Source organism: Cheilinus undulatus, linkage group 6 (assembly GCF_018320785.1).
Source record: "Cheilinus undulatus linkage group 6, ASM1832078v1, whole genome shotgun sequence".
Taxonomy (NCBI): Eukaryota; Metazoa; Chordata; class Actinopteri; order Labriformes; family Labridae; genus Cheilinus; species Cheilinus undulatus.
Window position 1 is genome coordinate 50,683,191 of NC_054870.1, and position 26,669 is coordinate 50,709,859.

Consider the following 26,669-nt stretch of genomic DNA (forward strand, 5'->3'; position numbering starts at 1 on the left):
ATTTTGTTGTCACCACTAGATGGCAGCCTTATTTGGTTCCATGAATGAAAAAAGGAGCTTTGGAGCTTTCAACAGAACAAATAAAATATTGGACTTACTGTTTGTTTTACATAATCGGTCCAGGAAGTTTAAGATGAAACTGCTTGTTTTTTTATGTTAACACCAATTATATCAGTCAGAATATCAGAATTGGTTATACATAACTTCATTCGCTATGTATTAACTAATCCCCCCCCCCCCCCCCCCCAGGTGTGCATGAATAAATAAAATAAACTTCTTTTAAAAATCAACAGTTTAAATAATTGGTTGACCATCTTATTGGTAACAACAATCTGGAGTAGGTAGTTACTGCTAACTGCTCAAAAAAAAAAAAAAAAAAAAAAAAATTGTGTCACTTCTTTTTGGTGCCTTCACATGGGGTTTCAAATATTTACATGAAGACAATATAATTGTCCCCTGTTCTTGTATTCAGTACGTTTTGGTTATATTTGTATTAAGTAGAACTTGAAAGGTTAGATCAGTTATGGGAGCTTATGCTGGTTTGGTTCACTATGTCAACCTTGGTCCTGTACTGCTCAGGCCTCATGATGGCCATCATCCACACCTGGATGGTGGGGGGGTGCTTGAGCCTATCCCAGCTGTCTTTGGGCAAGAGGCGGGGTACACTCTGGACTGGGCGCCAGTCATTCACAGGGCTTAAAGAAGTAACTTTACTTTCAAATAAGGAAAAAACTTTAATTTTTTTGGAAAATAGCAGCACTGTAAAAACTCAACAGCTTAAATGTAGCAACTTGAGCAAGTCAATCCAGACATCCTTCTCCCTAGAGACACTTTCCAACTCCTTCTGGGGGATCCCAAGGCATTCCCAGACCAGACAGGATATCTAATCCTTCCAGCGCATTCTGGGCCTTCCCTAAATTCTCTTCCCAGCTAGATGCCCGACCCACCTCAACTGGCTCCTTTTGATGCGAAGGAGCAGCAGCTCTACTCCTTGTTCCCTCCAGATATCTGAACTCCTTACCCTTATATTTTTTATGCTACTTGATATTGGTGTGTTTTAAGCTGAGAAATATTTACTTCAAAACAATATATTCTCCCAGCATTTTCCTCGGTAACCAAGCAAGCTGACTCATGATGCCATTTATAGGTTGTCGTCACAATATCGTCAAGTATAATAAATCACAATAAAACATTATCACTAAATCATGCAACACTAATCCACATACAGCTTTCCACGAGGAGTAGACGCCCTCTTAGCGTCCATATTGCTGTTACCTAGCAACGGTGTTCCCCTGTGGTTACTATTATCACCTAGCTTTTCATGAGCATGACTTCACAGCCCGAGTTTGAGTCCCATTTTAAGGCAACATTTACAACATCATATCTTAAACCAAGCTAATTTTGAAAGAAGTAGCGCCACCAGTGGGGGAATTCTACTTTTAATGATTGTTATATTATGGCTCATACTTTTTCTCTCTGCTATAGGAAATGGATGGCTCATCTGATTCTTGGTATGTATCACCTGTGTGTGTAGCACCTGAAACGACAGCACTTAATGCGTGAGTAAGAATTTAGAGCTGTGGTTCTCAACTGGTAGGTCGGGACCCAAACGTGGGTCACGGAGCAGTTTTCAGTGGGTTGCGACAAGGTGTCTGAAAACAAAAAATGGCAGCAAAAGGCCTGAAGTCCGTATTGGACATAACCTTGCAAAGCAGATGGATACGCCTGTTTCATTGTTTTTCATTGGTGAATCCATCTTGCACAGCTCCCATCTGAACCGTTTGAGCCCGGTTAGAAAGTGACGGGACCAATAGGTGCAGCAGAGTCATGACGTAAACAAGCAGAAGCAGGAGCTGGTGCAGTTATGCAGGAAGAGATTAGCGTGGATGCTGCTAAAGCGCCAGTTTTATCAGAACTTGACAACAATTCTTCGTTAAAACAAGAACAAAAAACAGCAGTGAGTTGTTTTCTTTTCAAAAACGACAAAAGTCGAGTACTTACATGTCTATAGTCACCATGTTTCGTTATTCCTCAGTAGCTGCGCACATGCAGCTCGATAGCGGCTACGTCACATGTTGCTCTGATTGGCCCGTAGAGATGTGACAGACAGAACATTCACCCAATCACACTCCATGTTTTTTTTCAAAGTCTCTGCCTTTTCTCAAACATTTCCTATTGAAGCTTTCCCAGATGGATGTGTGAAACAAATACATCTGGCGTGTCAGGTTATATTGGGCAACATTGATGCATCAATACCTATTTTTTTTGTTTTTTTTACCCTGTTTTACGGTGAAATTTGGTCAATTTAAATGTTTGGTCAATATTTCAACTGATTTACCTCCTTTTCCTACAATAAAAAGCTACTTTTCCCACGATAATGAAGTAATTTCACAGATTCTCTTGAAAACTGGCAAAGATTGACTCTCAAAAACGATGGGGAAAGCGGGTATAAAATTAGTCATTTTTGTTCTTTTCTTTTTTATATCAGGTGTTTTGACTTATCATGCTCCAAACTGCAACATATTCAATTAACTTAAAATGTGTTGTTGAAAATTTTTTGCAAACTAGGGTTGCGATCTTTTGTAAGACAGACTGGTGGGTCCTGAGGCCAGACCAGTTGAGAACCACTGATTTAGAGCATTACCTTTAATATTAATGTCGTTGTACTCACATGTTTACTTGTATTTCATTAGGGGGTTCAGTAAATTTCTACAGGGACCAATCATTGACAAGGTTTGTACTTCTTTCTAATCGTTAAATCTTGTCAGATAAAACCAGATCAACATTTTTATTTTCAGTTTGCTCTGTGTCAGCTTGAATACAAGTTATTGATCTCTTTGACTATAGAAAATAATTTTAGATTTGTGAAAGCAACAACATAAGGATTTTCAATTTTTAGAATTATGTTATTGTAAATTTTTCATTTAACAAGAAAAACCTCTGAGATTTATCATCTCATTTACAAGAGTGGCCTGACCAACACAGGCAGGACATAGACAAACACAGATCAACCAATCCTGAGTCACAGAGCAGAAATTCATCTGTTAAAACATTTAAAACCTGATGAATCTTCTGCTAACACCTTTAATCTACTTTAGAAAGATTTAGATAGACTAGCTCCTGCAGACATAAAGTCTCCTGTAGCAGATTCCAGTCTGATACATACCTGAAACTACTTTACTCATTTCAAGATGGACTCTAGACACAGATAGCAAACGTAAATATTGTGACTGAGTCAGAGAGGGAAGACTGGAGCTTCCAGCACTTTTAATACGGTAAAATTACAATGGAATCAGATTGAGTATGCCACTGTTTTAGCCAACAAGTGACTAATAAAGGCCAATCTACTCTATCATGCAGAATACAAACATCAACATGATCAATCAGAGGCATGAAAATGGCTGCAACAAGCCTTTTCTCTGCAACAAAACTAGATCTAAAAAGAAAAAACAAAACTTCACAAGTTCGTCAGTATGAAGAGACTCAATCCAGCATATTTATAAGATGATGACAGACAGACTCAATCACGTCACCCAGAGACGTAGTGAAGGAAGGCCTGCTCAGAGTCTTCTTCTGTTAGTTTGAAAACACAAGTTTGTTTTTGTCAGGATATAGGATCAGTTTTAACTCACAAAGTGCCCTGTACAATATCAAAGGCCTATCAAAAGGCAAGTGACAGAGAGCAAATTATGTAATTGCATTTTTTTCAAAATTGTGATTGGGATTTTTTTATGCAATTATTTTTAAGCCCCTCATCTGATGTATTTGTTTAACAAACACAAGAAACAAATCATTCTATAATAACCAACACACTATGAGATTGGTTAAACTAGAGCTGATTGCAATTATTTTGGCTTGTATTGCAAATTCAGTATTCTTGTATTGAAGGGAATACTCTTTTTTGTCATTCTCATTTTGATTAAGAAAAACAATAAGTTCTCTTTGCAAACCATTTAAAAAGTGAAATTTGAATGTTGAAGATGTTCAGTACACAACATCTTTGCTGCAAGAAAAAAATTATTTAACTGGTATTTTGACACACATGGAATAAAGAAATATTGCACCTTCTGCTACTCAAAAGTTTTAGTAGGACATTACAAGTCAAACTAAATTTTGTGACAATTGCTCCACTGTAATGCGTACAAAACAAGAACACTCCTACACACAGGTAGTGTTCCAGCAGCTCTACCTCTTTGCTTTTTGTGACACAGTGCAATCAGATCAGGCTTCAGAACTTTCAATATACTTTCTTTTCCTGTCCAAGCACTCTGAAAAGAAAGGGGAAATGAAGAGGCTGGCAAAGAAGTCAACGTATGTAAAGAACAATTATTTATTTTGCAGTATGTCAACTAGGGCTGCAACTAACAATTATCTTGGTAGATTACGGTTTTGATTTATCAGTGAATCAGATAAAGAAAATTTTATTCCCATCCCTATTAAAAAAAAAGCTGGACCTGTAGTTTTAAACTGACTGCATGCAACAATCAAACTGTAGATTGTTGCGTGCACTGTTCCTGACTTCTTAAAATTAAATTGCATGATAAACAGTCATTTAAAAAATGAACTAAAAAACTTAAAACTGGCAGACTTTGGTGTATCAAATAGCTTTATGCTGCATAAGCTTTGTAAAAAGAACTGGGGGGGGGGTCTTCAACCATTGACAGAGGCGTCCTCTTGGTAGCGTGGACGCTCAGCACGCTATCTTTTATAAATGGGTGGCAATAGATATCCCAGGGTGTAGCTGCAGCACCAGGGCCCTACACAGGGTTTTAGAAATACCAACATCTGATCATGAACCACTCCAGTCTGTAGTCTGCTTACACATAAACAGAAACATAGTAAAGTGTCTAAGTCATGTAGAAGTTTAACGCTTATGCCCTGTTCAAAAAAAAAGTTACGTTCAGTTTGTTCACTACAAAGTTTGTAGTTTGACCTTTAAAGTGGAATAACTTTATGACAGATCAATATTTTTCCAAACTTTTTTCCCCCAGTTTCTTCATAAAGGGGTTCTTGATTAATTTATATCATGATTTAATGAATTGCATTAAAAATTAACCCTTCAGATGCCATTTTTTATCATATACCACCAACTGCTTTTTAAAAAAAAATACACTTTAAGTCAATATTCACATTTTTTTTTACTTTGTTTGTAATCGTATCACCAGCTTAACTATCATGATAATATGTGAGAAGATTGATTTTGGTGCATTATTATTTTTTGCATAATGTCAGTTTGTCCAAAACTTACGTCCGGTTTGTTCACTACAAAGTTTGTACCATAGACTTCCATTATAAACACATTTTTTGACTTCCCATTTAAAACAAAGTTTTTCTGCAGCGAACTTCATGAAATTATGTAAAAAAAAAAAAAGAAGATGATTACAAAGTTGACTCATTCTATCACCTCAAACAACACTCACCAAATCTTGCAAAATAACAGCATGTATTACAACAGTTATCAAACAACATAACAAATAATTGAAGTGACATTGTGTTTACAACAGAACAAATAATTGCATTGACTTGAAAAGGGACAGTGTGTGTGTGTGAGTGGGTGGGTGTGTGCGTGTGTGCATGCATAGGTGTGTATGTGTGTGCGTGTACGAGAATAAAGAAATGGAGGGGATACAGATTTTACCTATACTAGTTTTCATTTCACCTTTCTTTTATGGTGTTATAAAAGCAAATATTCAGTTGGCTATTCTCAACCTAGATGTTAATAAATAATGTCGTGTTAAGAGAACTGTTGAGAACCTTAGCTGTTTAAAATACTAAAAAAAAACAACAACTGATGTCTTAGTACTTTAAATGTACAGGGCTCCTGAGTGAAAGAAAGGGGGTGTTGTGATACGGCTGTGATGACGTAGGCGGGGGGCTGCAGCGCGGAGTAATACAAGACCTGTTTGTAAATTGTGAGCCTGTCCAAGCATGAGGATTAAAACTTCAGCTACCTCTACAAAACAGTGTGTTTATTGCCTCACCCAGTAACACTTCAGAGTGCGGCACTCAATGGCGTAATCTGACGCCCTGCGTTTACATTGCCTTAGACTGACGAGAGTGTGCGCTGCCTCACAGCCAGGGGCTGTGTGCTGGAAAACTTGCTCCATAGTCTTGACGAAGGCAGCCAAGGAGTAACAGGTCGCCGAGTTGCGGTTCCATTCAGCAGTGGCCCAAGCTTCTGCGCAGCCCGTCAGGTGTGAGATGATGAAAGCAACCTTCGCTCGCTCCGTGGGACAGGCTGCTGCCTGAAGTTCAAAATGCAGCTCACACTGAGTGTTAAAAGGCCTGATGTCACCTGAGTCTCTGGAAAACCTTTGCGGACGGGAAAGCTGTGGGAAGGGTGCCAGAGCTGCGTCCAGGGGCTGCGTGGAGGCTTGCACACCCGGAAGCGGCACTGTGGCTGTATCAGCGGCAGCGGCTGAAGACTCCCCTCTCTACAGCGCCTGCATGAGCACATTTAACTGTAAGCCCAAATTCATCATCATTGAGTCCTGACGCTCGGTCAGTTCTCTCAGACTCAGAGCACTGAGCTGCTCATCCTGCTGGGCGAGCTGCTGTCCCTGCGCCTGGAGGGCTTTACGCACGGGGTCGGAGTCAGCTGGGTCCATCAACGGCCACTTCGTTCTGTCATGAACTACACCAGAGGCAGGACCCAAATGCATGACTCAAGACAAAGGCAGTTCCAAAAAAACATAGTTTAATCACAGTCAGGTTCAGTACACAGGAGAGCAGTCCATCACGCAGAGGTATCCAAATCATGAGGCAAAAGGCAAGGTCGAAGACAAACAGGGTCAGAACTATGAGACGATGAAACCAAGTAGGAGTGCTGAAACGTGACAATAAGGTTCAACGAACTGGCGACGAGACAAATACAGGTAAAATACATGAGGTAATGGGGAGTGATTGGACTCAGGTGAGGGAAGGCACAAACAGGAGCAGGTGCGCGGGGGGAAGGGATGGGACGCAAACCTGAAACAGAGACAGGGGTAAGTGATCTTCAAAATAAAACAGGAAATGCAAGACATGAAACATGAGAAATAAATGACCAAACAGATACTTAACAGACACGACATGTTGTCTGTCAAAAAATTAGAATATCATGAAAAAGTTCAGTATTTTTTGTCACTCATTTCAGAAAGTGAAACCTGTTTATTATATAGATTCATTACACCTAGAGTACAATATTTCAAGCCTTTATTTCTTGAAATGCTGATGATTATGGCTTACAGTTTCCTGAGCCTTTTAAATGGTCTCTCAGTCTGGATCAGTAGGCTATACAATCATGGAGAAGACTGCAGACTTGACAGATGTCCAGAAGACAGTCACTGACGCCCTCCACAAGGAGGGTAAGCCACAAAAGGTCATTGCTACAGAAGCTGGTTGTTCACAGAGTGCTGTATCCAAGCATATTTGTAGAAAGTTGAGTGGAAAGAAAAAGTGTGGTAGGAAAAGGTGCCTTGAGAGGATTGTCAAGTAAAATCCATTCAAGAATTTGGGGGAGCTTCACAAGGAGTGGACTGAGGCTGGAGTCAGTGCGTCAAGAGCCTCTACGCACTGACCAATCCTAGACAAATGCAGTCTGTTCCCAACCATGCTGTCATTCAGAATGTATGAGTCATGCGTTGAACCAGGCCACTTCGCCACAATGTTGGTTAATTGGTTTTGTGCATCACATATGATCTGTACATTGATTGAATTAAATTTTTTTCCTGTTGACATATACTAATTCATCATGTGATGGCGCTTTTATAGCAAAGTGTGTGCAGTAGATAGCTCTGATTACATTAGGAAAACCGGCTCTCGCTGCAAATTGCGCTTTAATGTTGACCTGTTCAGCTGCATTGTATGGGAATTTCATATAGGCTACCTGGTGGACGTGCGGATAATTCCGTCTCACGCACCTGCCCACTCTGCCAAAGGTACCAAAAGCTGGTTCAGTGACCATGGTGTTACTGTGCTTGATTGGCCAGCAAACTGGCCTGACCTGAACACGATAGAGAATCTATGGGGGATTGTCAAGAGCAGGGGTTCCCAACCTTTTCAGCTTGCGACCCCCAAATAAAGGTGCCATAGACTGGGGACCCCCACTGTACCTGAAGGTGGTTGAATACAGACATGCACATCCTAGAATAATCATCTATAGGCAAGGCCGCCCATTAGGGGGTAAAAATGGGACCACTTTCTGGGGCCCAGCCAAACTGGGGGCCAGCAAATTATGGTCCACTGTAAAGTTAAGCTGTGGTATTTTATATTTAACCTGAATAATAACCACTCTTATCAAAGAAACACATTATAATTCAAAAATGTAAATCCTTTCGTTGAAAACAGAATTAAAATACATTAAAAATAGCTAAAATGAGTTAATAAAGGCAAGAAATGGTGGGAAAGGTGGTGAAATTGGATTTTAAAAGTAGTAGAAATGGGTTAGAAATGCCAAAAATTAGATAAAAGGGGCATATTTAGTGATGAAATGGCATTCAAAAGTGGCTAAAATGGCGAAAGTGGCAAAAATAGGTAAAAATTTGGTGAAATAAGATGAAAATTAATATAAACTGACAAAAAAGGGTTAGCTGAGGCAGAAATAGTCAAACTTGCAAAAATGGGCATATCAAATTGTGTAATGTGGTTTAAAAAGCGGTAAAAGGGGTTAATAGTGGCAATAATGTGTCAACAGAGCCAACAATAGGCAGAGAATTGCAAGATTTGGTTTAGAAGTGGCAAAAACAGGCAGAAAAATAGTGATAAAAAGGGTTTAAAATGGACAAAAAAAATGGGTTTAAATTGCAAAAATGTGTTAAAATTGGCAAAACTGGTGGGAAAAGGTGATCAAAATGGGTTAGGATTAGGAAAAATTGGTGTAAAGTGGCAACAGTGTAATTTAAAAAATGTTCTCAGTTTTTATAAGGCGTCTGGAGACCCCCTCTCAGTGTCTCGTGACCCCCAGTGGGGTCCCGACCCCAGTGCTGAGAACCCGTGGTCAAGAGGAAGATGAGAGACACCAGACCCAACAATGCAGACGACCTGAAGGCTGCTATCAAAGCAACCTGGGCTTCCATTACACCTGAGCAGTGCCACAGGCTGATCGCCTCCATGCCACACCGCATTGATGCAACAATTCATGCAAAAGGAGGCCCAACCGAGTACTGAAGGCATAGAAATGAACATACTTTTCATTGTTGCCAAGTCCGCTTATTTAAAGCGACTTTGGGCTTGTTTTTCTGGAAAGTTGCTTAAAAATATTGGTAGTTGCGGATTGCGTTTTTTTTGTGTTTCTAAAGTGTAGTTGCTTATTTGGGCTTGTTCCCAGCTCCATAATAAGTTGTCAAGCTGATATTTTCGATGTGTTATTTAAATGAAGGATAGTTTGTCTTGACTGTTCCCTCTGTCCCTCCCCTTTCCCCATACACACACACACACACACACACACACACACACACACACAGGAGACAGCAGAGTTTTTTCCCACCCGCATCCTGCTTCTATTGGGGCTTTTCCATTACATGGCGCGGCTCGGCTCGACTTGGTTTGACTCAGCAGCCCAGCGCAGCAGGGGGTTTGCTTTTCCTCCACAGTTGAGCTGCCCGTTTGAGGTCGCGTCTAAAGCTGATAACGCAGCGTTTTAAGCCCCCCTCGATCTCTCTTCACTGTCTGATCTGAATGACTTTACATCGTTTTAAAGCAAAAATCAAACTGTAGACCGACATCCCTGCAAGCTGCTCTTTTAACTTTCTCTCCCTCTCACTCTCTCCCCACCTCTCTTTTCCTCTCTGTCTCTATCCACGTTTAGTAAATAAACAATAATTCACACCCATCGTCAACAGGAGAGAATTCCCCTGCTTACAAGTTAAAGAACAGTCTCCTAATTATTGATTTGTAGGTCTCTAAAGAGCAGAAAATGAACACAATCATATTTTTGGATTGGGCAGTAATGCTTTAATAGCGCCAGTTAATGAATTAAAGACGGACTCCGTCATGGGCGAAATGTTTCAAACATCTCCAGCATTTTATTTTTTAAAAGTCTAAAATTGTCCATAAGAAGGGGACAGGGTCAGACTTTGGTTATTAGTAGGTGCAGACAAAGGTGTATTCCTGGTCCTTCCTGATTTCACTCATCAGAGTGAGAATCCGTGCGCAACCATCTGACCGTACTACGAGCATAAAAATCTCAAGTTTTGGTCTTGTGTCATAAATATATAATTCATACAGTGAATGCTTACACTGCTGTAACAGAGTTATGCACAGCTAGAGCAGAGGTAGGAATAAAACGTTTCTTTCTCTCTAATTGACCCTGAAGGCAACGAGCACTAGCCAATCAGAGGCAGAGCAGGGCAATCTGTTGTTTTTATGTTAAGGAAAACGTCAGTGATGTTTAAATGAAAAGCACCACTGATGGTGGACTGTTGGAGGGTTTTTTTGAGCAACAATGCCCGGGACAAAGTGCAAAGTCCTGTAACTAAAACACAAAAGGAAGATGAGTGCATTCAAGCAATAATAAAGAATTTGTGAGTTCAGGATGATATGTATTTGTGTGTGCAAATTTTAATTATCAGAGATTTACTGTGTATAATGTACTTGGTACGCCAGTCTATATTTGACATCCCATCTGTTTTCTATTGTTAAATAATGTGAAAAGGTGGTTTAACTACATCTTGTGGTCATTGTCCTGAAGCTCAGGGGGAGAAAAATAAACTGTACCGTGGGTACAGTTTTGCAAAATTGTGCATGGTTTACCAATATGCCTCACAGTTTACAATCCATCCCCATGGAGTTTTCTCTCCACGGACCCTAGGGGGGCTCCGTAGCAAAAGTCGCTTGTTTTGGGCTTGTTTTCACAGGCCTGGTTGCTTATTTGTCTCACGAGATCTGGCAACACTGATACTTTTCAGAAGCCTGACATTTCTGTTTAGAATATGCTTTTCTATTGATCTTATGTGATGTTATAATTTTCTGAGACACTGAATTTTAGTTTTTTTTTTCAATCTGTAATCCATAATCATCAAAATGTCAAGAAATAAAGTCTTAACGTATTTCACTCTATGTGTAATGAGTCTATACAATATACGAGTTTCACTTTCAGAAAAGAGTGACAAAAAAAATTCAACTTTTTCATGATATTCTAATTTTTTGAGATATACCTGTAGCTTTTTATCAGAGTGGTGAGTCCGTGACTAAAAACGAGACAGACACAGGAAGACCACACTATGTGAACGAGCTGTGGGCTCGTACTGAATCAACACAGCTTATCCAAACATCCTTGTTTTATTTTGGATTTTGGAAAAAACTCCAGGGGTTTAAATGATAAGCCCTCTTTACAACTGACATTTTTGTTGAGCCATAGCACAATTCGCTGTTGTTCAATGACGAGCTTTAAACTTTGTAAAGCTCAAAGCTTGTAAAATCAAGTTAAACTGAGGTTGATCTTCACATTTACACAGTCTAAAAACTTAAGTAAAGGTTTGAGCTGTCACTGGAGAAAACATGAGGGTAAAAACTAAAATCCGTTTAGACTGGAGAAAAACAATTGTTGATGCTCACAAAGCAGGGAGAGGATCTACACAGTTATCACAGTGTTTCCAAGAGTCAAGATCTAGAGTGAGAATGATCAAGAAATTCAAAGAGAGCCTCACAGTCCAGAACAAGCCTGACAGAGGTAGGAAGAGAAATATTTCCCTGGAAGGGAAACTAGTGAGAGATGCATGGATTAAAGTTCTCCGTCGCCATGGTGGATTTCTGTCATTTGGAAAATGAGAGGGGGAAAGAAACGTGTTTTTTTGTTGTGGTCCCATTAAGGCTATCCAATCTAATCATGATATTAACCTGACGCTGCTTTTAACAAATAGACTAGCCAGAAAAATAGTTTTAGCCAATCAGAGGCAGAGCAGGGCGGGTCGTGTTTGCCAATGCGCAGTGGGCCCCGTTGCAAGAATGCTTGTTTTGCAAGATCATCAGAAACTGGCAAAATTTAACATGGATGGAATGGTCTAGCTCATTCAGAAAGACCCCAGGGTGTCACTTGAGACATTTGGTTTCACTGCCAAAAAGCAGAAGAAATGAAAAGCAGGATAGCCAATGGCACAACTGCACTTAATTGTTCTTAATTGTTGGTGCTGCTGGGAGTTTTGTTTTTCTGTAAAGTGATATGGCTGTTCAAAGTAAAATAAATAACTTGCACTGAAAAGTTATGGAAATGGTTGTATATTTGTATGACTACATTATATCCGAGTTGAGCCTTGCAAAAAGTGTTTAATTGAGTAGATTGAAAAAACTAAAATTACATAAAAGCAAACTAACAGAAAAGCTGTTCAAAATTGCCCTCTTCCTTTAAAATGCTATTGGTCTTGAGAATCTTAATTTTGTAGGTGAAAGTCTTTGTACAACTCGAATGCTTTAGAGAACAGTATACTGCGTACATGCCCTTGGGCACTTAATTTCAGTCAAAGGATTTGTTTTTGCTTTAATCCCTGGAGATGTGTCTAAAAACCCCAGAACAACTGCCAAGACTCTAGTGAAGGACTTAGCCAAGTCAGAAATCGTAGTCCCAAAATAGACCACCAATAGAGCCCCGAACAGGAATAGACCAAGAAAAAGTCCACTTCCAAAGACCGTCCCCACAGTGAAACATAGTGGAGTATTATCTCAGATTATATTACTAAACTACAACATTATCTGCCTGTCAAACTCAGGTTACTCCTGGAGCTGTGCATGTCTACTACCTCATTTTGTCTCGTCATTCAGATTGGCCTGTAATGAATGTGATGGATAGAACATTCACCCAGTCACCTTCAGAGAATATTTTTATGTCCTGCCCTTCCCAAACCCATTGGATGGGAAGTTTCCCTGATGAATCTGAAATATATCCCTGCAATGAGAAAAAAATGTCAACATACATGATGTGAAATCCTCCTAAACTATATTTTTGTTATCAAAATCGCTAGCTTCGCTCCAGCATCGTGCTTCGCTCAACTGTGTACAGCTCTGCAGCACAATAAATGATGTCATGACTGTGAAAACAAAACCTGTACTGATAATATACTTAATTGATATATTTGTTATTGCAGCCCTAATTGCATTTTGCTTTATACTCATATGGCCTGAAATTTTTCTCACAATAAGTGATATAAAGAGAGATGTTTCAGCATTTCTGTCTTTTCCCAGGTTTTATTCAGATTTTGACTGCATGCAAACTATTGGCAGAGGAGCCTTTGGTGTTGTTGTCAAAGCAAGACACAAACTAGAGGACAAGTGTTTTGCTGTGAAGATTGTCCCCAGTTTTGAGTAAGTATGTAAGGTTGAGGTTCAGTGCAGCATTTGGGCACATTGTTTTCAAACAGATTTGTTTTGTTTTTTCTTGCCTCACTAATTAACAGGAAGTCTCTTCGGGAGGTGCGTACTTTGTCTGATCTCATACACATCAACATTGTGAGATACTACAGAGTTTGGATGGACAATACAGGATGCCAATGGCACGATAGAATCCGCGGGTAAGATGATGCAAGATTCATTATGATGTATATTAATCTGCCTGAAGCAGATTCATTACATGCATTCAACAATGCCATGGAAAAGAATAGTAACATTTATTTTTATAAAGCTGAGATATCAACATAATTCTAATTGAATGACATGTTCTTTTCCCATTGTCAATTGTCTTCAACTGTAGGTTTCCAAATAAGTTCCTTTATATTCAGATGGAGCTGTGTGACACAGAAACTCTCAGAAACTGGATTACTGAGAAAAACACTCAGTCTCTGGCACACATCGAGAGAAGAGAAGAAAGTCTAAAGATTGCTCAACAAATATTCAGTGGAGTTGAGTACATTCACTCCAAGAATTTCATCCACAGGGACCTGAAGGTAAGACTGTCTCTCAATTTATATAAATTCTCCAACAAGTGTTTGATATATGCTCTGGTTGATCCCATGTGGCAACCTCAGACTGAGAAATCACCCCTGTGCAGAAGTGGCTAACACTGCAGTTGCTCTAATGGCCGCCTAAGACAATCTGTCTTTTCTGTGGCTTATTGTTTATGCTAATAAACTTATCAAGAGGCCACCATGTTTTGGTCCGCACTGGTACTGTGATGTCACTTGGCCAGAGCGCTCACCAACGTTCCTATGCAGAAAATGGCCGTTTTATGCCCTGTTTACATGACAACGTTTTCAGGTGAAAACGCAAAAGTTTTGTAGTGTTTTGGCTGTCCGTTTACACGAGAACGCCGTTTTTGTGCCAGAAAACGGAACAATTTGGAAACGGGCTCCAGGGTGGACGTTTTTCAAAACGCCCCCGTCTCCGTGTAAACAGGGAAGACGACACTTTCTGAAAACTCACATGCGCACTACGGCTGCAATCAGCTATCAAGCACGAGTGTCACAGCACTCTGAACCCAGCCGTGGCAGCTCGAGCCGAGCCATCTGATGTAGTTTACTGCTTGTCATGTCACAGACAGCTGGATTTAGAAAAGGGGACACATTATTCTCGTTTAGAGGGCTATCAGTGCCAGTTTCTTTAGATAAAGTCATGCTATTAATTTTGGAAATGATTACTTTTACCTTTTTTATCGATCATCATGATAATCGCCGTCATTATCATCGTAGCGAGGCAGAGAGATTTCACGGCTCATATTAACACAAAAAATGCTTTGCTAGATAAATCTTGTTATAACGTAAATATCTGCTGAGAATAATTAATTCCCCACGGACAAATTCAGCTCCTACAGCCTTTAATTTCTCATGAATTTTCTCATAAAGTGCAGCGCTGCACATAAGCGGAGCTGGAGCCTTTTTTCAGTATGATATTTCTATTTTCCTATATATCTGCTTCTCAGAGATGTTTTAATGTTGTTAAATGTTTTAATAACTAACTTCAGCCCGTAGACTCCTCAGTCTCCTCCTCCACCGGCTGTATATATCAGCACGCAGCTGATGGAGGAGACAGGATTAAAGCTCCATGTTGAGGTAAAAAAAGATAGTTAATCACTTCCAAGAAGCAGATAAAATTGAAAAAGGGGAAGTAGAAATATTGTTCTGAAAAGGCTATCATTCTTTTGCTGCGCTAAAAGCAGGAAGTGCTGCACTGGTCTTGCAATGCATTTTTGAGTTTATATGTGCCGTAAAATTTTGCTGCCGCGCTACGATGGTGATGAGGAGGAGGATTTAGTGATAAATTAGTCTCATGCACACGCGTATGATAAAAATGTTACATATTATCAAAAACACATGAAAACACTGTCCTTGTTGTAGAGACAGTTTTATTGTGCAGTAGATCCCCTAACTACTGTTTCCTGCGTTCTCGTGTAGATGGAGATTGTTTTCAAAACGTTGCTGTGTAAACGTGAAACTTTTTGGGAACGAAAACGGAAAACGAAGCAAAACGTTGTCATAAAAGCAAGGCCTTAGACTGGCAGTGTGTTTTGCTACTTGAATCTGCTGCATGTGCTGCTACGATGATAACAGCTTTCATACCAGGCACGAGTTTTCTGCATGCTAGCTGTATGTCCCTGTTTTCAAAGCCCTGTCATTTTCCTAAATTTAAGCTTAATAAACCTCCCTTCAAATGACCTGGTTCAGTGTATAGTGGAATCATCCTGGGAGCTTTTCAAAACAAAAGCATTATGTAAAAACGAACAGAGTTTCTCCAAAGAAATGCTTAAGTGGGCTGTTACTTTGAAAAGCACCAACCGGAAGAGTTTTCAGTCTGTTTACCCTTAAATTAAACATTTGTGCGATGTGGAAATGGGAAGATTCATAAATGGTAGAAGTTTGGAGAACAGCTTTATTAACTCATTGAATGTTATAATTTTGCCTTCAATGACATAAAAGACATCTGAAAATTGTATTACAAATGTTATTTTACTGTAAAATAAATAACAATACTTCCAGTCAGTCATGCCATTCACACTCTGGAACTGGACGGCCTCCACGGATCTACCGTCACTACTGACTGTAGTGTTCCGACTACATATCCCAGAAGCCCAAAAATTACTCACAGGGAGCGTGAGAGCGCCCCCTTGTGCCAGCCGCCAAAAAAACACTTTGACGTATATATACAGTTGAAACCAGAAGTTTACATACACTATATAAAAAGGCACATAAACTTTTTTTTCACCATCTAACATTAAATCAGATTAAACTTTTCCTGTTTTTGGTCAATTAGGATTACCAAAATTATTTCTATTTGCTAAATGCCAGAATAATGAGAAGAGGATTTTTTTAAACAATTTTTATTACTTTTCTTCAAAGTCAGAAGTTTACATACACTAAGATTGCCTTTAAACAATTTGTGAAAGCCCAGATGATGATGTCATGTCTTTGGAAGCCTCTGATAGGTTTATTGACAACATTTGAGTTAATTAGAGGCACACCTGTGGATGTATTTTAAGGCACACCGGAAACACACTGCTTCTTTGTGTAACATCATGGGAAAGTCAAAAGAAAACAGCCAAGATATCAGGAAGAGAATTATGGACTTGCACAAGTCTGGTTCATCCTTGGGTGCAATTTCCAGATGCCTGAAGGTGCCACGTTCATCTGTTCAAACAATTATACACAAGTATAAACACCATGGCAATGTCCAGCCATCATACCGCTCAGGAAGGAGACGGGTTCTGTGTCCCAGAGATGAACGCGCTTTGGTCCAAAAAGTGCATCTCAACCCAAGAACAAAAGCAAAAGACCTTGTGAAGATGCTGGCTGAAGCTGGTAAGAGTGTGCTATTATCAACAGTCAAACGAGTCCTGTACCGACATGGGCTGAAAGGCCACTCTCCCAAGAAGAAGCTATTACTCCAAAAGAAACATAAAAAAGCCAGATTACAGTTTGCAAATGCACACAGGGACAAAGACCTTAATTTCTGGAGACATATTCTGTGGTCTGACAAAACTAAAATTGAACTTTTTGGCCATAATGACCATCGTTACATTTGGAGAAAAAAGGGGGAAGCTTGCAAGCCTGAGAACACCATCCCAACTGTGAAACATGGGGGTGGCAGCATCATGTTGTGGGGTTGTTTTGCTGCAGGAGGGACTGGTGCACTTCACAAAATAGATGGCATCATGAGGAAAGAACATTATGTGGAAATACTGAAGCAGCATCTCAAGACATCAGCCAGGAAGTTAAAGCTTGGGCGCAAATGGGTTTTCCAAATGGACTATGACCCTAAGCATACTGCCAAACTGGTTACAAAGTGGCTTAAGGATAACAAAGTCAATGTTTTGGAGTGGCCATCACAAAGCCCTGATCTCAATCCCATTGAAAATTTATGGGCAGAGCTGAAAAGGCATGTGTGAGCAAGGCGGCCTACAAACTTGGCTCAGTTACACCAGTTCTGCCAGGAGGAATGGGCCAAAATTCCTGCAAACTATTGTGAGAAGCTTGTGGAAGCATATCCAAAACGTTTGACCCAAGTCATACAGTTTAAAGACAATGCCACCAAATACTAATGAAATGTATGTATACTTCTGACTCTCGAGAAAATAATAAAAAAATTTCTAAAAAATTATCTCTCTCATTATTCTGGCATTTAGCAAATAGAAATAATTTTGGTAATCCTAATTGACCAAAAACAGGAAAAGTTTAATCTGATTTGATGTTAGATGGTGAGAAAAAAAAGTTTATGTGCCTTTTTATATACTGTATGTAAACTTCTGGTTTCAACTGTATGTCAATGGCACTCAATGAGTTAAACAGGCGCATTTTAGCTTGTTGCCTTCATCGGGGCCGTAAAGAAACAGATTTTAACATAAAGTGCCATGGAAAAGTATTTGCCCCCTTTCTGATTCCTGATGTTTTTGCATATTTATCACACTTAAATGTTTCGGATCATCAAACCAATTTAAATATCTCACAAAGACAACCCAAGTAAATACAAAATGCAGTTTCTAAATGATGATTTTATTTATTAAGGGGAAATAAATCCAAACCTGTCTGGCCCTATAATTACCCCCCCTTGTTAAATCATGGGTTAACTGTGATTAACCACAGTTCTTGGAAAGCTGAGTTCAGTTTCACTGTCCACACCCAGGCTGTAGACTGATGAGACAAAAGTTTAAATTTCTTGAAGGTGTGCAGCCCGTTACATCTGGAGTAAAAATAACACAGCATTTGATAAAAAGAGCATCATGCCAACAGTCAAACATGGTGGTGGCAGTGTGATGGTCGGGGGCTGCTTTGTTGCTTGGGGACCTGGACCACTTGCTGTGATTGATGGAACCATGAATTCTGCTGTCTACCAGAAAATCCTGAAGGCCAACGTCCGGCCATCATGATATGCCCTCAAGCTCAAGCGCTCTTGGGTTATGAAGCAGGACAATAACCAGGAACATACCAGCAAATCCACCTCTGAATGGATCCAGAAAAACAATATTAAGGTTTTGGAGTGGCCAAGTCAAAGTCCGGACTTAAATCCAGCTGATATGCTGTGGTGTGACCTTAAACGGGCTGTACATGCTCGAAAACCCTCCAATATGACTGAGTTAAAACAATTCTGTGAAGAAGAGTGGGTCAAAACCTGTTATTAGACTCAGGGGGGCAATTACTTTTTCACACATGGCCAGATAGGTTTGGATTTTTATTTCCCTTAATAAATAAAAACATTATTTAGAAACTGCATTTTCTATTTATTTGGGTTGTCTTTGTGAAATATAACAAGACTAGGTTAAAACCTAGTATATGGCTGACCACAACTATCAGGGATGCCTGTTGAAATGCCTGACTAAAATGTGTGTTCTGGCAGAGTGAATTTGTCATGATTACTAGTAGTTTATTATTTTAAGCCAAAGGTATAGTAAGTGGCTACTGAAATGTAAAAAAACATGTTGTCCTCTCTCTGTCTGTCTCCTTCTGTGTGTGAGGAGATGAACCCTGAGCAGCGTCATCCCCCCTCCCCTCCTGCTTTTCTTCTACCGCATCTGATTGGTTAAACAGACATAGACTCAGCTGACGCTCTCTGTATTCTTTGCCAAACCTCTCCTCTGCACAAGACAAGCTGTCGGTGTGGCTCTGTGCTCTTGATTTAACAAGAACAGAGGTCCAGGTCGGAGTAAACAGCAGACTAAACGGGACAAGCCTACTGCCATGATCAGAAAGCCAAAATGCAGTCTCCAAAGGCCCAAATCTGAAGCTTAGTGTAGACATTCAGAACTATTTGTCATTTGAATAATCAATGTAATAGGACACACCTGGGCAACAAAACACACCTCTCAGTCACATGTTCCAGTACTTTTGTTCACATGAAAAATGGGGGGGTTCAAACAAAGAGCGCTACCCTCTAAGTTTTGTTTCAGATCCAGATGTAAATACCTGGAAATAGAAGCTGAAATGTTGATCTCTCGTCTCATACTCATCTATTGATGTCAAACCCAAATGTTTTTAGTCTACAGCGAAAATAAAAAACACTTTTGGAGGGGACTGTATGTAGTGGGGACCTTTATAGACACTTTTAAAATGTTATATTTAATTCTATATGAGTTTAATGAACACTGGGATTTTTTTGTGTATTTGTCTTTATTGTAGAGGTGTGACTTCACCTGAACAACCTGGTTAGAGATCTGTTCTCTTGTTGTTCTTGCCGATAATAAAAGATCAAATTTTACCGTAAAACTCTTCAGTAGCGACTCAGTACTAAGAAGTTAAATTAAACTTTGAATCAAATACTTTTTACTTTTACTTGAGTAGATTTAAAGAACTGTACTGTACCTTTACTTAAGTACAACAGTCATGTACTTTTTCCACCTCTGGCACCACCATCAGGTGTTATATGCGGCACATTCAAGCACATTAAATTGTGTATTGTTTCTTTTAACTCCTTATTGTTTGTAATCTGTCTCTAGATTGGGTGCTCATCTGGTTAGATAAAGGTTAGATAAATTAATAAAAAATCATGTCTGTTTTCATGAACATGTTTAAAAAATAGCCTAAAACATTCAAACAGCAAAAAATATTAAATGCAAACTGTAACTCTGAGGGTTCACGCTCAGATTCCTTCTCCATTTCACCACTACTAGCTTTTTGTTATGTGAAGACCTAGATGTTGATTCTTTCACTGTTATTATTTTATTTATTTGTTTTTGTTTATCACTGACAGCCTGAGAACATCCTGTTTGGCCTGGATGGAGAGATGAAGATCGGGGACTTTGGACTGGTCACTGTAGATCAATCTTTTACAACCAGGTCACCAAATATGGGGACCCTATCATACATGGCTCCTGAGCAAGTGAGATACGCAGAAAATTACTTTAATTCTTTTCTATTGTTTGACCAAATATGCTCTTTTGAGTTAGACACTCTTCTCTTTAGGCCTATCACTCTGATAAATGTTTCTTTAACCTCTTAACTTATTACAACTTCAGGTTAATATTCAAAAGTAATTTAACTTGATTTTTTTTGCACCAACAAGTGAGGTTTAAACCAAGCTTCATTTACCAGTTATTTTTTCATGATGATCATCATAAGAAAACCATGATTATCTAAGGTTTATAAATAATATTACTGTTTTATACGTTTTTTGTTTGTGTGTGTGTTTTTTTTTTTTTTTTAACGGCAGCAATCAAAGTCCTATGACCGAAAGGTGGACATATTTGCTCTGGGGTTGGTTCACTTTGAACTTCTTTGGGATCTCTCGCCCGACAGTTGCAGAGTGAGTCTTTCATACAAGAATAACACGGAGTGTTTATTAGATAAGGACAATGTGCACTCATAAGTAAAGGTACAGGTTGTAATAATAAAGAAAAAAATTCAGTAAAAAATAAAAAAAAATAGGAGGGTGATGTATCTTTTTAGGTTTTATTTGCCTGTTTTGTAATTACTTTTTTGTCTTTATGAACACAAGGACTTTAAAGGTGCCAGACAGCAGATCTTCCACCCAGGTTTCTCTAAAACGTTCCCAGATGAGGTAAATAATACTCTTTCACTCAGTCCTGTTTTAACTTTAACCTGCACCACTTGCTTTTGAGTGCCTCCTTAACCCTTGAAAAAGAGTTGCTAATAGTGGGGTAGTAGGGAAATCTTCCTCTTTAAGTGCTTTATATGTCATCAGTAATCATCAAGGACACATGATAAGAATATTTAAAAATCTGAAAATGTATAAACATACTATAAAAAGGGACATCAGAGAAATAGACACACAATATAGGAGTCGTATGCAACAGTAAACAATCGTGTCTCCTCAATCCTGTTTTGCTTTGAGTACATCAATAGAAAATGCCCGCCTAATGCCTACAGGTAGACTGTTCCCCAGTGTATACAAGTCACTATTTTATAAGTCAGAAGCAGCACCTTCAGGCTCAGTGTATATTCTGGCAGTTCCATTTCCTGTTTAAACCAGCCTCAGAAATCCAGACAAACTCTTGTTATTCCATTTTTCTGTTTTTACAGAAAATTGAATAACAATAGCCCTTCTTCCAGTTTTTTTTTCAGTCACAAAAATGGAAAATAAATTTAAAAAAGAGATGCAATTTTAGTTTTTCCCCCCAATTGTGCTATTTGTTCTCTTGTTTTCATGACATACATAAAGGAAAAGAAACTCATGTGACCCAATGGAAAAGGTGAACATTTCAAAATAAAAGCCCTTAGCCATCCACTGTGTTTTATAATATAACAAGCTTATTTTCTCTATACAATGAGTTCGAAAATAATGGCAAAGTACTGGTGAATTAATGGACTATATTAATATCAGGAGGAAAATGAATTAATTTAAATAAATAAGACTGGGCTGCTTGTGGTATGTGTACAGCACGAATCAAGTTATAAATTCATGATTGTATTATTCGGTAGAGAGGTTTATTTATTAAATAAGTAAATGAACAATCAGAGAGAAAAGCAAGAAAGAACAGTCGATCTAATAGAGGGATTGCATTGACTTCACTTTCAGCGCACAACACAACTGCTCAGCCAGGCTGAGTGGCAAAACAGCTGCACTATGGGGAACAGATGAAAATAGGAGAAAAACGGACTAATATCTGCTGAAATTAGTTAGTTTTATCCCTTTTGTTTTTTATGGCATGAATTTTGTCCAATTATGCTCACAACTGCAACATACTCAATTAACTAAGCATGTGCTGTTGACCATTTTTTGCTAAACTTTGGTCATAAGAGAGACTGGTGGGTCCTGAGGCTCGACCAGGTGAGAGCCACTGCTCTATAGGTTGGATTATAAGACACAAGCAATATAAACACACTCATACTGCATCTACTGGTGGCTTCATCAGCCTGGCCTACCCTTTTGTCAACAGCCATTTGCCTGAACACCACCTAAATAGCCTTCTACCTTTTTTTCAGAGATTTATTTTGGGGCTTTTTTACATTTATTGGAGAGATAGGACAGTGGATAGATCTGAAACCAGGGATGAGAGAGTGGGGAATGACATGCAGTGAAAGAGGCACAGTCTGAACCTGGGCTGTCCAAAACTTTTCGGATGAGGGTCATTAAAAAAAATGGGGCGGGGCAATTAATCAAAAAATTTGATTAAACCACTATCTAGTCTAAGTATATAGTATAAGTTGCAATATTTCTTTAACCTGAAATTTGAGTCAAAATACCAGTTTAAAACAGAGACATCATGCATTACATATCATGCAATCTTTCAAGACCCATTTTTTAGAATAGTCAACAAAAATTCCTACTTTTTAAATTTTTGTACATTTTTTCTGATTAAATATGAGGATGACATAAAAATTGTCATTCCCTTCAATACAACAATTCAATTGTAATACGAGTCAAAATCATCACAATGTGATATTTTTTCAAAATTGTTCAGCCCTAGTGGTATCTTATATTGTGTTATAATATAGAATGAGTTATTGCCTTTGTTTGTTGGAAAATACATAAGATGAGGAACTTAAGAAATAATTGCATATCAAATCGCAATCACAATATTTGGAAAAAAATCGCAATTTGATTATTTTTCCAAATTGTTCAGCCCTATACAGAAAAAAATAAAGATGTAGGGGACAATTTATCCACAAGGTGAGGTTTACGACAGTTTGTAAAACCAATGTGATGTAGGTTAAGATGTGCTCTGTGATTGAGCATGGCTAGTTCAGTCAGGACCACTTCGTCAAGAAACAAACATGATTTGCAGCTATAAATATTTCTTTATCCGCAGTTATTAATTAGTATTTTTTGCTGTTATCTATGTTTGGGGGTGTGGCTGTTCTAGGTTCCCCCTGCCCTTCGATGAGCACACATGGAAAGTACACAACAGCACACAGTCCTGGTGTTCCTATGCCGATAAGAAAAGTCTCAGGCAGGGAGAGAAGCAGCGAAATCCCCAGAGCAGAACAGGCATCAATGACAGCTGAATGACACTGATTAAGTCAGAGGCAGAATGAAGGAGGAGCTGGGGTGGAGGAGGGTTGCAAGAGCAGCTTGTGGGGTGGGTGGCAGAGTGTGGCCAGAAAAGAGCAGTTTAAATAAGGCAGCATGAGATCAGTTAGCCAGTAGAATCCTTAGAGCAAATCAGCTAGCTGTCAGCTGATGAGGGCTTGTGTGTCAATTATGGCAGCACCTGAACTAACACTATATGCTCGATTTAATGGCTGACGAGGAAAACGGATCATTATTCCCAGGTTTTTGTGGATGCCAGTCAGATTTCAGGGGGCTTCGTTTGGCCCTAGCTACCACTGGCTCATACCCTGGGATGTTGGTGTTGCTGTTTGCTGCCGTAATCATCAGGAAGTTAGAAAACAAGATATTGTTATTATTTTGGTTGCCAATATGTTCACCATGTATATTAATTTAGTCACAAAAAAACACATCAATAAATTCTTCTTTTAAAGATGTTTGTTAGACCTTGTGACAAAACTATGAGGTAGAATACTGTCTGACACAAGCTTCATGTTCAATTGTGGGCCTACATTTGGCCCCTGGGCCATAGTTTGGACAACCCTGCACTGGGCCATCTGCACCCCAAATACTTACTTTTTATCTTGGAACTAAATTCGCTACTTAAACCATCCATGCTGTCTTGTAGCACAGTAGTAAACGTAGGGACGTGTACATTCCTCTACCCTTTTTGTTTGTTTGTTTTCCCTGTATTATTTATTAATTCACTTATTTATGTTGTACACAAAATAATAAATAAACTCCACCGAATAATAGAATCATAATTAAGAATGTGACTCCTGCTGTATAGATGTTTAAATACCTCAAGCTTATTTATTCATATTTATTTATTTTCCTCCTATGAATAATATAGTGAATTAATTCACCAGTACTTTAAGCACCGACATTATTTTTAATACACTGTATATCGCAAATAGGCTTGTTATTATACAGTGCACCATAGTGGATGGCACTGTAGGCTTTCAATTTGATATGGGGGCTTTTATTTTAAAATGTTCACCTTTCACATTGGTTCACATGATTTTCTTGGTGCATTCCAAGTCATTTATTTCATCGGTCCTCAGTTGAAGCAAAAGTAGTGTCTGACCCGCCATCTTAAAGACCGTCCCAAAGGTCCTAAGCTTGTCTGAGGACTAAGGATTGAGGACCAAGGACTAAGAGTTCAAGACTGATGAGCGGAGACACATGAGAGCAGGTATCCCAGAACACTTTTTGCTGAAAGACACACCCCCTTATTGGATATCACTCTCTGATTGGACGCTGCTACACAGTGGACATCAATGAAACTTCACAACACTAGCAGAGATAAATAATGGAGGAGAATGGAGACACAATGGAGTCTATAAACAGAATATAAACAACAGCAGTTTTAAAAGAGTCAATAACTGATGGGATGGGAATCAAAAATATGTTTGAAATAAGTATTAACACTGAAATCTTGAGCACAAACTAAATAAAATCAATTTTAAAAAAGTGAATCACTACAGTTTTATATTTAATTTGTTTTCTGATTCACTATCAAACATAAAACATGTTTAAAGATGTAAAATCAAGAGAATCAGATATTATTTCAATAGTCAGTTATTTTGTGTTCATTAGGTTATGAAGAGAATTAAAGTTGGACAGAGCGATCTGTCACATTTTACATTCATTGTGGTTTTTAAAGTTTATATCTGAAATTTGTTTTTCGATATTTCTTGTAGCATCTATGCTGGAGGATCTAATGAGCATTTTCTCTCTTTTTTTTTTTTTTTTTAAAGAAGCGAATCATCTCAATGATGCTGAGCAATGATCCTAAGGATCGACCTGAAGCGAGTGAAGTGAAAGCAGTGCTGGAGAACTGGGCTAAGAAGCTCAACCAACAGAAAAGAAAAAAACCACAAGCAGATAATGATGGAGTGGATCTGAAGTGAGAGGGACGTGTGGAACTATTTCTGTTTTATGTCAGATTGAATGAAAAAGTTTGATGAAGTGGCACACTCCTGTAGGGCTCTACAATGATGACTTAAAAGAGATCAGTCCCAGATTTAAGCACTTGAAACACTTGTTGATATGAAATCATGACTAAAACATGAGCTAGATGCTTTACACAAGATTGTAAGAGCTATTCTAGTATATAGTCACCTATTTTTAATTTATATTCATCCCTTGCTTGTGAGAGCAACATCTTTAGAATGCTTTAAGGGATCTTCAATCAATTTTTGACAAATTTTGCACAAACGTACTCTTGAATTTGTGGGTTAATGGATGAGACTTTGGAGGTCAAATATCACTGTGATCTTTCTTGTAGATATTGTGAGGTGGCAGTGACCTTGGTCCACATTGTGGCTTTGTAGAAGCCTCTTACCCAACCACTGAACCTTTATTTACACTATATTGCCAAAAGTATTTGCTCACATACCTTGACTCGCATACAAACTTAAGTGGCATCCCATTCTTAATCCAAAGGGTTTAATATGACGTGGGTCCACCCTTTGCAGCTGTAACAGCTTCAACTCTTCTGGGAAGGCTTTCTGCAAGGTTTAGGAGTGTGTTTATGGGAATTTTTGACAATTCTTCCAGAAGCGCATTTGTGAGGTCACACACTGATGTTGGACGAGAAGGCCTGGCTCTCAGTCTCCACTCTAATTCATCCCAAAGGTGTTCTATCAGGCTGAGGTCAGGACTCTGTGCAGGCCAGTCAAGTTCATCCACACCAAACTCTCTCATCCATGTCTTTATGGACCTTGCGTTGTGCACTGGTGCACAGTCATGTTGGAACAGGAATGGGCCATCCCCAAACTGTTCCCACAAAGTTGGGAGCATGGAATTGTCCAAAATCTCTTGGTATGCTGAAGCATTCAGAGTTCCTTTCACTGGAACTAAGGGGCCAAGCCCAGCTCCTGAAAAACAAGCCCACACCATAAGCCCCCCTCCACCAAACTTTACACTTGGCACAATGCAGTCAGACAAGCACCGTTCTCTTGGCAACCACAAAACCCAGACTCTTCCATCAGATTGCCAGATGGAGAAGCGTGATTGGTCACTCCAGAGAACGCATCTCCACTGCTCTAGAGTCCAGTGGCGGTGTGCTTTACACCACTGCATCCGACGCTTTGCATTGCACCTGGTGATGTATAGCTTGGGTGCAGCTGCTCGGCCATGGAAACCCATTCCATGAAGCTCTCTACCACTGTTCTTGAGCTAATCTGAAAGCCACATGAAGTCTGGAGGTCTGTAGCGATAGACTCTGCAGAAAGCTGGCGACCTCTGCACACTATGATCTCAGCATCCGCTGACCCCGCTCCGTCATTTTACGTGGCCTACCACTTTGTATCTGAGCTGTTGTCGTT

The 26,669-nt window shown here is 39.2% G+C and overlaps 1 protein-coding gene across 1 annotated transcript in view; it reads left to right on the plus strand.

Annotated features, from left to right (window-relative positions):
* Positions 1 to 25,887, plus strand: part of LOC121510798 (eukaryotic translation initiation factor 2-alpha kinase-like) — a 29,382-nt gene extending 3,495 nt beyond the window's left edge. Inside the window, exons 3-12 of the mRNA XM_041789018.1 lie at positions 1,486 to 1,559; positions 2,694 to 2,733; positions 4,265 to 4,311; positions 13,156 to 13,275; positions 13,368 to 13,481; positions 13,661 to 13,853; positions 20,080 to 20,208; positions 20,539 to 20,631; positions 20,824 to 20,886; positions 25,098 to 25,887. Of these exons, the coding sequence (XP_041644952.1) occupies positions 1,486 to 1,559; positions 2,694 to 2,733; positions 4,265 to 4,311; positions 13,156 to 13,275; positions 13,368 to 13,481; positions 13,661 to 13,853; positions 20,080 to 20,208; positions 20,539 to 20,631; positions 20,824 to 20,886; positions 25,098 to 25,250 (1,026 nt within the window). The 3' untranslated portion in view covers positions 25,251 to 25,887. The remainder of the gene's footprint in view (positions 1 to 1,485; positions 1,560 to 2,693; positions 2,734 to 4,264; positions 4,312 to 13,155; positions 13,276 to 13,367; positions 13,482 to 13,660; positions 13,854 to 20,079; positions 20,209 to 20,538; positions 20,632 to 20,823; positions 20,887 to 25,097) is intronic.
* The last annotated feature ends 782 nt before the right edge of the window (positions 25,888 to 26,669 follow it).